Genomic DNA, 12,205 nt, shown 5'->3' on the forward strand with positions numbered 1-12,205 from the left:
GAATTGCTTGGTGTTAAATACTATAGAGGCTTTCAAACAATAACCTCGTCATGATAATTCCCTTGTCTTTTATATTGTTTGGATTGATTGTTGATTTTGACACCACTGACCAAATTAATTAATGGAGTTAAGAAATATCTTTAACTGTAGGTAATAGTTTACATAATAGGAGTATAAATAGTACACAGGAAAATGTAGGAAGACAATGAGGAACATAAAGGTGTGCCACAAAGAACACCAGAAGGATTAACAACACAGTACTGCCATCTCGTGGTCAAATTTAATATTTGAGGAATAGACACTAATAAACTTACTGTATCTATACATACATATGTTATATTCATCAGATAAAAAGCTGGTAAAATACATGACAAGTGCATGGACTAAAGATATTTTCCTAAAATGTTTTTGTGACAGATTTTGACATCAGGTGTTTCCATGTGTTCCTTTCTGGCTTCAGGAGGATTATGTAGCACTTTGGTGCAAAGATGCAACCCAACAGTCCGTAACTGGAGGCCAAGATGGCAAACACCTCCGTGGCGGTGGAGTACGTTCCGGGAGAGCTGATGTACGCAGGAACAAAGGCTATCCACACTGCACAGAAGATGAGCATGCTGAAGGTGATGAGTCTGGCCTCGTTGAAGTTGTCCGGTAGTTTCCTTGCCAGGAAAGCCAAGACAAGGCAGAGGCAGGCCAGCAGGCCGATGTAGCCCAGGACGAGAGCAAACGCGACGGGGGAACCTTCTTCACATAGGATAATGATAATAATGCTCTTACGTGGCATCAGTTGGTGTGGAGTAGGAGGCGCGACAACCAGCCACACTGTGCATATTATTACCTACATGAAAAGAAATGTGTCTTATTCAGATATTTGGGAAAATGCCCTATTCAAGGTGTGTAATGAGTCAGAAATCCTTACCTGGACCAGCGTACAACAGGTAATGATTGCTTTTTGCCGAGCAGGTCCAAACCATTTCATCACATCACTACCTGGAAGCGTTGCCCTGAAGGCCATTAACACCACGATAGTTTTCCCCAGAACACAAGAGATACAGAGGACAAAGGTGATGCCGAACGCTGTGTGTCGCAGCATGCAGGACCACTCAGTGGGCCGGCCGATGAAGGTCAGAGAGCACAGGAAACACAGAGTCAAGGAGAAGAGCAGCAGGAAGCTCAGCTCAGAGTTGTTGGCCTTTACAATGGGAGTGGCTCTGTGACAAGAGAATATGGAGGCTACAACACATGTGCAGAAGGAGCCCATGAGGGAAATCGCCATCAAGGTGATGCCCATGGTGCTGCTGTAGGAGAGGAACTCCACTTCTTTGGGGATACAGGCTGTCCTCTCAGCATTGGACCAGAACTCTGGCAGACAGCGCACACACTCTATGGCATCTAACGGAACGACAAGAAGACTTTAGCTGTTGTGTTTGGGACATTTTCACCACTGCAACCGCAGGTTAGTTTCTACAACACCATGTGGGCGAGTAGCCTTTCCTTACCAGTCTGGTTGCTGATCTCGCCAGCTCTGCAAACCACACAGTCATGGCAGCAGATTGGGAAGTCTGGTCTGATGGCTTTCCGGGTCCCTGGACGACAAACACTGCTGCATGCTGACAAGGGAATCTAAGAAAACAGCATAGATGGATGGATGGATAGATAGATAGATAGATAGATAGATAGATAGATAGATAGATAGATAGATAGATAGATAGATAGATAGATAGATAGATAGATAGATAGATAGATAGATAGATACTTTATTAATCTCCAAGGGGAAATTTGTTGTCAGAGTAGCTCCCAACACTTTACAGACACCAAATGGAAAAAATAAATAAACTAAACACAAAATAAAAATAAAATATAAGAACAGGGATGACAGATACATACAAAATTAAAAAATTAATATATATATATATATATACTTTTTTATTTTGTGTATATATATATATATATATATATATATATATATATATATATATATATATATATATATATATATATATATATATAATATAAATAACTGTGCAGTGTGTATTAAGGAAATTAAATTAAATGCAAACAGAGTATTCAAAATGTGCACTAATCACAACACAGTTACATAATAAAACAAATATTTTTGAACAAAATGCAATTATATATTATTATATTTAGATCCCTACTTCGGTTTGGTTGCCATTCCATTTAATAATATTTTCAGTGATCTGGAGTTTTTGCTTTCCACCTGTGGTCGTCTCGTCAAATTTGCCGACAGTAACAAACTCCATTTCCCCGGCTGGTGTCAGCTGCCAGTTCACCAGGTCGTACATGGCTGCAGGGTCCCCGTTCTCGTCAAACTTGGTTTCATCGCCAAAGGAGTTTAAGTATTCCACATCTTTTATGTAATGAAGTAACTGAGGGAATAAAGTGCGTATCATTTAGTTTAGCAGTATATATAAAACAATAGTGGTGAACATGTGGGACGGTACCTGCCATGGCTGTATATTCTCTGCATCTGGGCAGGCCTGCCGAGGAAATGGCCCATTTCCTTTCACGCAATTTCTCATTGCCCTAAGCGCATGCGCAATGGCATACACAGCCTTATAGACGTTGTAGGAAATCCTTAGTTGTGACACATCGGAATAGATATTCGTCACACTTCCCAGCTCTTCTGCTCCAGAGCACGGAGGTTTACCTTCAGTGGCGTGTTCCTGACCTTCAGCCTGCACACCCAGGCTGCATTGAAACACCTCTTCCCAGAAGGGAATCAGGAAGGGATCCGCCAGGGCATCGGGGCTTGAGGGATGAAGGCGAAGCAGAAAGTCCTGCAGTCCAGGGATGTGTGCTCTTCGAATGGCAAATCCCATAGAACCCTGGAGAACGTGGCGGTGCTTCTGGGGGGTGGAGAGGACGGCGGCTGTGCTCCAAGCCTCACTGGCCAGCCACTGTATCCCAGTGAGCCCCTGTCTAAGTGAAAGTCACATTGGGTTAGCATTTCTTGCAATAATAAGCATATTAGACATTCAAATTTAGAGAATAAACCAAACCAAAAGTTGACGGTCCATTTGTAACGTGTAGAAGGTTGTGAACTAATCATGCCTGAGAGCTTCGTCGAACAACGCGGCTGCGTCTTGTTCCACAGCAAACACCAAAACCACTCGAGCCCCAGAGGAGCGGATCGTGGAAACAATTGATGAAATGGTTCTCTGTGCTCGGTTCCTCGGGATGACCTCGTGAAGAGCAACACAAGCACCCCGTTTTCTGATCTGTGAGGCATGCACGACGACGTCATTTTAAGGTCACAATATATTCAATAGGGAATAGTAATACAATTAAAATGACTGAATGTTATTTTTCTTTTGTTAAATTCTGTATTACTGGTGTGTGACTCACCTCATCTGCAAATATGTTCGCCCCACCAAGGCCATACGCATCATTCCCCGCTATCACACCCACCCACGTCCATCCAAAATGCTTTACTAGTTGTACTAATGCATCTACCTAGTGAGAGAGAGAGAGAGAGAGAGAGAGAGAGAGAGAGAGAGAGAGAGAGAGAGAGAGAGAGAGAGAGAGAGAGAGAGAGAGAGAGAGAGCATATGAATTTGGACTAACTTTCTTTGTGTATCTAGGTTAATATTGTGAGTGGCTGCTGCTTCTAACCTGAAAGAAGTCACTGGGCATCGTCCTTAAGAAAGCAGGAAACTCTTGTTTGTCACTCAGACAGGCACAGCTGGAGAAATAACTGACCTGAATGGAAGGAAACATTTTACAATGTCAACGTTCAACCATTACTGCATTCTTAAAATGTTAAAAACCGCTATGAATTTGAGACCGTTGACTTGCCCCAGTGGTGGTAACAGCAAAGCACAATCTGGCAAACACAATTGTTGAGTAGCTATGACTTTGTGACCTGCGGCACATGGAAGACGCCTAGGAAACGAGCCACGACCAGAGACTGCGTAGAGCCTCCGTCTCCTATCAGTGCCGGGACCGTCCCGCGACAGGTGCCATCACTGTGTGCCTCTCCTTCGACCTCTGAACTCCCCGCTAACTCCATGGCAGCCTTCAGTGCCTGATGGGGTGTACTGCACGAGTCATAGATCCTGTAGCCCAGTGTGATGTTGGGAAGGAGGCCGCCATCTCTGTTAATCTCCTCAATGGCAAAGATCATCGTTTGCATCCAACGGAAAGTCCGGAAGTTAAATCTGTACCAACGGAGACGATGCGATCATAATTTTCAGCACAAGTATACGAGAAGCCCTGTAAAAATGATTTCATTTCACTCAACATAGTTTACAAAAACACAGAACTATGGAAGCAATAAAATCAGGAGACAATGTGCAGCCACCTCAAGACAATAGCTAAAGAACCGCTCACCTGGTGCACCGCTCAGGTGGAGGTGAAGACGTGAAGGACAGGCTGGGCTCCACCACCGTGTTATGGAGGGAGAAGAGTCCCCCCAAGACGATGTCGCCCTGTTTCTGCAGCACAGGCAGGGCCATCGAGCCCGAGATCAATTTGCATTGCCGGCTCTGGTCTTGGTTGGAGTCGTAGGGAAACACCAAACAGCATAGGAGACTCAAAAGCACACGCTCTGTCCTTTTCCTGGAAACATTAAACTCTACTGATCTCATCCTTCCTTCAAGCTATCACCGTACGCTCTAGATAGCCATCATCTATATCAGTTCAACTCATACGTTCTGGATAAAACATACAAAGAGTGAATGCTGAACTAAGCTGACAAAGCATCAAACAATGTGTCTTATGAACAAGGTGTCTTCAGCAAGTGTAAAAGTGTAAAATATCCAGATGGGAATTATTCAACTAGTTAATTTACTAGAAAAAAAAACATCTAATTATCAACCTAAACCAATACATGTTATGTTCATCAAACACTGCAGTGTCTTCCCTCCATAGACAATCTAGAGGAGTTCTGAGTGAGATGCAGCCCTGTAGCCTATATATGCTACCTGCTTCATGGCACTATTGTCAAATTGACCTGATTTCCCTCGGGCCTCTGGTCAGTGGAAAAACAGCCCCCAGTTTCACAGTGAGTAACAACAACAAGGATCTGGAATCAGCACTTACCCAAAATGCAGAAAGACATGAACGCATGTCACAGTGGCATGCCTGACTGGGCCTTACTCATCCTTCAATGATGTGAAGAGGCAGGCGGTAGGGCCCATGTCACAAGGGGCTGCCTTTCAAACACACAGAAACTCAATAGGAATTATTCATTGTGATAGAAAGAAAGAGGTAAATATGACGGATTATTGTATTGTTGAACATATATTTAAACTGTGTCACCTGGCACACAGAACATCCATACAGTACAATATTTGTTCTGCTTTTTCTTATGCTTGCATGGCAAATATCCTTCCATGGTGTTAAACAGGTGTGGTGAAATCCACGAGTCCTTAGAGTGTTGTGCATATCATTAAGAAGACAAACCTGCAGGCTACACAACACAGCACCAGTGAGTGTGTAACAGAGACACTTTTACTGTTTTACTGTTGTGCTGCCTCAGGTCATTTACTGCAGCTTCATTGTTATTAATGTCATATGCCCCTGTGTGATGCTCAAGAGGACAGACAGAGTTGCACAAACACAGAATGCTCAGTGTCATGACATAGTTGTTTCATTTTTCATAAGTATGATTTTAGACTTAGTGTAAATGCTCCAAAGGCAAAGGCATCAGCCTTATTGTTTCTGAAAACAAGTTGATTAGAAGTGAACAATAAAGGCATCGCAATAGTATCAGTTGTCCTCACAGGGAGATTCAAGATAATTAAAATACCTAATTATCTGACAAAAAAAAAGGTTTTAAAAACGACACCTTATTTATTTCCCCAACTACATAGTTGTTTAACTTTATTTAATTTTTTACAATATCGTAACCCTTGTGAGAAAGGGCCTGTGTATTAAACACTTTAACCAAACTTTAAGAAACCAAAGAAGGAAAACGCCATAAAACACTTTTTCAACTTTTTTCAAAGAGGTTTGAAGTTCTGCTGGTCCACACACCGCGTGGGAACTTCCTCCACGCTCGTGATAGTGCAAAAGAAATAGAAATGTAGGAACACATGACAGTCTGCGTGAACACATGACGGTCTGCGTAAACACAGGACAGTCTGCGTGAACACATGACAGTCTGTGTGAACACATGACAGTCTGCGTGAACACATGACAGTCTGCGTGAACACATGACAGTCTGTGTGAACACAGGACAGTCTGCGTGAACACATGACAGTCGGTGTGAACACATGACAGTCTGCGTGAACACATGACAGTCTTTGTGAACACATGACAGTCTGCGTGAACACAGGACAGTCTGCATGAACACATGACAGTCTGTGTGAACACAGGACAGTCTGTGTGAGCACATGACAGTCTGTGTGAACACAGGACAGTCTGTGTGAACACATGACAGTCTGTGTGAACACAGGACAGTCTGGTTGAACATATGACAGTCTGTGTGAACACATGACAGTCTGTGTGAACACATGACTGCCTGCGTGAACACATGACAGTCTGCGTGAACACATGACAGTCTGTGAGAACACATGACTGTATGTGTGAACACATTACAGTCTGTATGAACACTTGGCAGTCTGCGTGACCACATGACTGTCTGCGTGAACACATTACAGTCTGTATGAACACATAACAGTCTGTATAAACACTTGGCAGTCTGCGTGAACACATGACAGTCTGTATGAACACATGTCAGTATGTATGAACACATGACTGTCTGCGTGAACAAATTACAGTCTGTATGAACACATGACAGTCTGTGTGAACACATGACAGTCTGTACGAACACATGGCAGTTCGTGTGAACACATGGCAGTCTGGATGAACACATGGCGGTTACACACACACAGTGTATGTAACACTATCCATGTTACCGTCACAGATTAAATAGAGATTCAATTAAGGAAAATAGTTTATAATCTTAATTTAAATACCATTACCAAGGATAGCAGTGCAGATAGATATATATGTCCCTACTATTGGGACTAAAAGATGAATATATATATATATATATATATATATATATATATATATATATATATATATATATATATATATATATATATATATGTCCCTACTATCGGGACTAAAAGATGAAGAACGTTCACCAATTTATAAAAAATATACTTAAAGACTTTCAAGCTTTGGCCACGATAAACATTTACTGGGAGCATTAAGTTAAAACCCTAAAATAAAAAAAACAACCTTAAAATCCTTTTAGCCATGGCAGAAATAACATAAATATTTCTCCAAAACATTGAAAAAGTAATAAGCACAATGACTCTTTATGAATATGCATAGATATTGACATTTTCATAGATCTGTCAAGGGGAATAGAATGATGTCAGGCTGGTTGGTGCTCCCATGCAGCCAGCAGGTGGCGATGAACAGCCACAGCTTTCATTGCAAATCAGAGTAAGATCATTATCACTGAGACATACTGAAACCTAACGAGTAGCCAACATACAAAAGCAACCAGTAGCCAACCAACAAGAGCAACCAGTAGCCAACCAGATAGAGCAACCAGTAGCCAACCAGATAGAGCAGTGTGGGTCACGCCTTCCTTCAGGAGTTGTAGATGTTGCTTCCTATCAGCCCAAACTTGACTGCTGAACTGCAAGTAACTAAAGCCTGCCATGTTTGGTGAAAATAACATATGCAATGATGAAACATTTTGGCAAGAGCATAGAATTTATGCTTATTTGTGTGTGTGTGTGTGTGTTTTGAATCACGGTGCATTAAAGTCAGTGTGGCGATCTGAGTCGGTCATTTGTCCAGAGGACGTCCAGTACGGCTTCGTGCATCTCGTTGTGTTTTTGGCCGGCTGTGTCATTTACAGCAAAAAATGTCCGCCCACATTTATTCATATTTGTGAATACAATACATTGTAGAGACATTTTAGTGACAATTGCAACTAACAAATAATAGTCTTGTGATTATCACCTCAAATCAAATAAGCTATTAAAGGTGTCTAAAATATCAATCAAGGGGTCTTCGGGTCCAAGAACCTGTATTTCTTGTCCTGGTTTAGGTGATTTGGAAAGCTCAGCATCTGCTGTTTTCAGCAACACACAACCCTCCGTCTTCTTCATTTGGTTTCTGCCATGTCAGGAAGTTCTTATCACACTAAATTATGTTCTTCTGGACAAGTTTGGTTTTGATTTGTTATTCGATGCTACACAAACTGTAGTCTGACGTCATGACTGCTTGGCCGCTCCTCTGAGAAACACTATTGCTCATCTTCTGTCGGCCACATGCAGGCAGTGAACCCGGAAGAGGAACTTAGCTTTGAGCTATGTTCATGATAAAAACAGACAGTGAAGGATGACCTGCCATCATAATGGATTATGCAGCTGCACCATTTGAGGTTCATGTTTCTGCTTGTAATAAAATGATTAAAATAATCTCCATCAATAAACTTTTGTTTAGTTATAGTAACAAGAATGATCGTTTCCCATGTTTCAGGACTTTCACAGATTATCTATATTTGAGTTAAGAACTTTTACAAGATGCTGAGCTCTTGTTGTCTTGTTGTCCAGATCTTTTGCACCGACAACCTTAATTCACTGAAAGCAGAATTAATTCAGGCTATCATTCACTAAGTTTTAGGTTGAGATATCAAAACTAATTTGTAAAAAACACAAGAGATACAAGAAGGGTTCAGTAGATACTGCCAGAAAAAAACTTTTAGGCCTATTTTCGTCATCCATATTTTATTGCAATATAGCTACAAAACAAAAACATCCTGATTAAATGTGTGGGACGGGCCCCATATGGAGAGGAGGCATAGTTGTGTGATGTGAAGCGGTGAAGCGGTGAATCACAACACATCTGGGAAACACTTAAGGTTGTTATTGTGTCTATTTTGAAGGTGGTGTCATGACATCATCCTCAACCTGCCAATTTAGCTTTTACTCAGGGGATGGAGGGGGAACTCGGGGCCAGCCGGGCAAGAAAAGACAAGCAAGTGTTTCCAACAAGACTGACGACATCTGGGCCCGAGGCTGTGAAGCAGCAGCTCAGCAGGTGTTCCGCTGGAAATTAATTAATTTGTGGTTTTAATTGGAGGTGATCTCACCATTTTCAAAACAAGCAGCTCACGCTAATTAGCCAGACTTCAGCAGGATCATTATTTACTATCAGCTACACTAACTACTTTCATATTGGAGATGTTATCATCGTTAGGTTAAATGTGACACATTGTGCATGTCAAAGTCTAATTCTCATAGCAATCAAAAGGTGCTTATTAAAAACATGCATGGTTCCCTTAAGTATGAAATCAAATGAAATATTAGAACTAGAAAATTTCGCAAGAAATTTTGAAAGTGTGGCTACTACTGCCGTAAGACGTCGTAATATATAGCTTTTGTTTCTGACGCCCGTCTCTCCTCCAAAGCACTTGAGTTGGTTTGTGTGTTAAACTGATTGGCTGATATGAAGCACCTGTGTGCTGCCGTCGTCATGGTGACCAAGTTAGCGCCAGCAGACTGATTAGAGGCAGACTGGACTGTGGACTTAAGGAAATAAACTACTGAACGTCCTGAACACACACAAACGTATATGAAATATCATATGACCTTATTAATGATCACAGTGTTGACAACTACACAATATAAAACACACGTAAACGTCTTTGTGTGTGTGTGTTTGTGTGTGTGTGTTTGTGTGTGTGTGTTTGTGTGTCTGTGTGTGTTTGTGTATGTGTTTGTTTGTTTGTGTGTGTGTATGTGTGTCTGTGTGTGTGAGACAAACAGACAGAGAGACAGAAGTCATCTGTGTTGTGTGTGCGTGTGTAAGTGTCTGTGTGTCTGTTAAACTGCCCTAACGAGAACACCTGTGGGTCGTTAGATCAAAGGTTGCCATGGTGATGACTTCAAAGGGACTTCCTTACGCTGAGCTTAATAGACCTAAATACTGTGGAACTCCTTTCAAACTATTTTTAAAAAATGGTACTTTAAAAGCCACTATTGCTTCGATATCGCATATTGAGCGTTAGGAAGACCTGATGAACAGATACTGTGACTGGCGAGTCTGTACGATAAAACATGTGTCTGTACGGGCGATTTACAAATCAGGTACGAGCTTCAGGGGAGACGTGGTTTTGGAGGGAGATTTAACATGGCGGCGGATGGCAGAGCGAGGTGGACTTGCTCTCACATTCAGTCCGATTTCAAGACGTCTGAGTCCGTTGGATTTCTATCGACCACAGTTTATGACAGAAGACAAGATTTCCAACGTTTCTATCCAACAATGGTGTATGAAGAGTGAACATTGTGGGAGTAATGACAAAATACGTTTTATTTTTTTAACAGTTTCTGTCGCTTCTTCTCACTCTGTTAATTGGTGCGCCACCCTCTACGAACATTTCGTGAAATTTTTTTTATGTTTTTTGCATTTTTCGGGAAAACGTACGGGCGAATCTCTTAGAAAAGTCATACCTCACGATTCCCGCGCAAACCGCACGTTTCGACGTATTTTTTACGCATGTGCTGGCAACGCTCTGGGAGGAGTAGTGGTTTGACTATAAGAAGAATAATAATAATAATAATAATAAGCCCGCAGGAGAACATGAAGTGTGCTTCCAGCATGGGGTCTATGACCCCATGCGGCTGAAGCCACACTTAATTAATTGGCTTGGCAAAGGTTCAATATTGGATTTTGGCTGAATTACTGCTTTGATGCATCTTGGCCTGCTCTCCAAACATCCCTCCAGAAATCTAAAGGACTTTACAGCTTTGTTTACAAAATGTTCCTCTAATTGCAGCTGGATAAACTTACATTTTAATGAGGGTTTTTTCAGTATTTGGGTTGATGTTCCTCCATCCATAATTTGGATGAGATTTAATGAGGCTTTATGACATAAGTGTTCTGCTGCACCTGCTCGTCAGAGTCTGGATGATCTAAAAAGGTTTTTCTCCAAAAGAACCGTTATATATGTTGTTATATCCACACATCCTAAAAAGATATGATTCAGGTTCTGGTTCTGGTTCAAGTCTTTAAACATCAAACAGCCAGGTCCCATGAACAGTGCCCACTGTGGGTGCAGGTGTGGATTCTCCGTGGGCACAAAGGGGGAAGTAAATAAAAGTCAATCAAAATTATATTTTTTTAAAGAATAAATGTGGTTGAAGACAGTTTTTTTGCTGTGTATTGTAAAGTGACACAAACCTTTGGTTGGAAGTGGGGACCCAACGCCTGTAATATAACATGTGGATTGAATGAGGCGAGAGGAGGTTCAGAATTCCTCTGGCCTTTAAATTTTGTGCTTTCAATGTGTCAACAAGAGCACATCAGATGAAGAAGAAGAAGAAGAAGAAGAAGAAGAAGAAGAAGAAGAAGAAGAAGAAGAAGAAGATTATTATTATTATTATTATTATTATTATTATTATTAATAATAATAATAATAATAATAATAATAATAATAATAATAATAATAACATCGTCATCAATAGCCACAGCATTATCTCTAACAGTATTGCAGCTTTTCAGCAACTGCACTATTTTGCCACTAGATGGCAACACTGTCCACGCCATCCGCACATACAGTCTGCTGGCTTTAAAGCAAAGGCCTGTGTGTGTGTGTGTGTGTGTGTGTGTGTGTGTGTGTGTGTGTGTGTGTGTGTGTTTGTGTGTGTGCGCGTGTGCGCGTGTGCGCGTGTGCGCGTGTGGCGTGCGTGTTTAGTTTTTATGCCCCTGCCGTTCTCATAGTTCTACGTTCTGATCTCATGGTTCTACGTTCTAACCTCAAGGTTTTATGTTCCAACCTGAAGCTTCTATGCTCTGACCTCAGGGTTCTCTCAGAGTTTTTTGATCCTACGGTTCTATTTTGTGGCCTCCAAATTCTATGCTCTGAGCTTAGGGTTCTATGCTATGACCTCAGGGTTCTATGCTCTGATCTTAGGGTTCTATGCTCTGATCTTAGGGTTCTATGCTCTGATCTTAGGGTTCTATGCTATGACCTAAGGGTTCTATACTCTGATCTTAGGGTTCTATGCTCTGATCTTAGGGTTCTATGCTCTGATCTTAGGGTTCTATGCTATGACCTCAGGGTTCTATGCTCTGATCTTAGGGTTCTATGCTCTGATCTTAGGGTTCTATGCTCTGATCTTAGGGTTCTATGCTCTGATCTTAGGGTTCTATGCTCTGATCTCAGGGTTCTATGCTCTGATCTCAGGGTTCTATGCTCTGATCTTAG

At 41.6% G+C, this 12,205-nt stretch overlaps 1 protein-coding gene across 1 annotated transcript; it reads right to left on the reverse strand.

Moving 5' to 3' along the window:
* Positions 1 to 397: 397 nt before the first annotated feature.
* On the reverse strand, positions 398 to 4,610 carry LOC137790166 (extracellular calcium-sensing receptor-like). Its single transcript, XM_068584149.1, has 10 exons — positions 4,354 to 4,610; positions 3,887 to 4,181; positions 3,637 to 3,723; positions 3,370 to 3,477; positions 3,076 to 3,242; positions 2,466 to 2,943; positions 2,160 to 2,390; positions 1,500 to 1,623; positions 920 to 1,392; positions 398 to 838 (listed from the first exon to the last, which is right to left on the reverse strand). Exons 1-10 carry the CDS (start codon positions 4,608 to 4,610, stop codon positions 398 to 400), a joined length of 2,661 nt encoding a protein of 886 aa, XP_068440250.1.
* Between the last annotated feature and the right edge of the window lie 7,595 nt (positions 4,611 to 12,205).

This window comes from Clinocottus analis, unplaced genomic scaffold, assembly GCF_023055335.1.
Source record: "Clinocottus analis isolate CAN_PGR_092001 unplaced genomic scaffold, fCliAna1.0.p SCAF_2, whole genome shotgun sequence".
Taxonomy (NCBI): Eukaryota; Metazoa; Chordata; class Actinopteri; order Perciformes; family Cottidae; genus Clinocottus; species Clinocottus analis.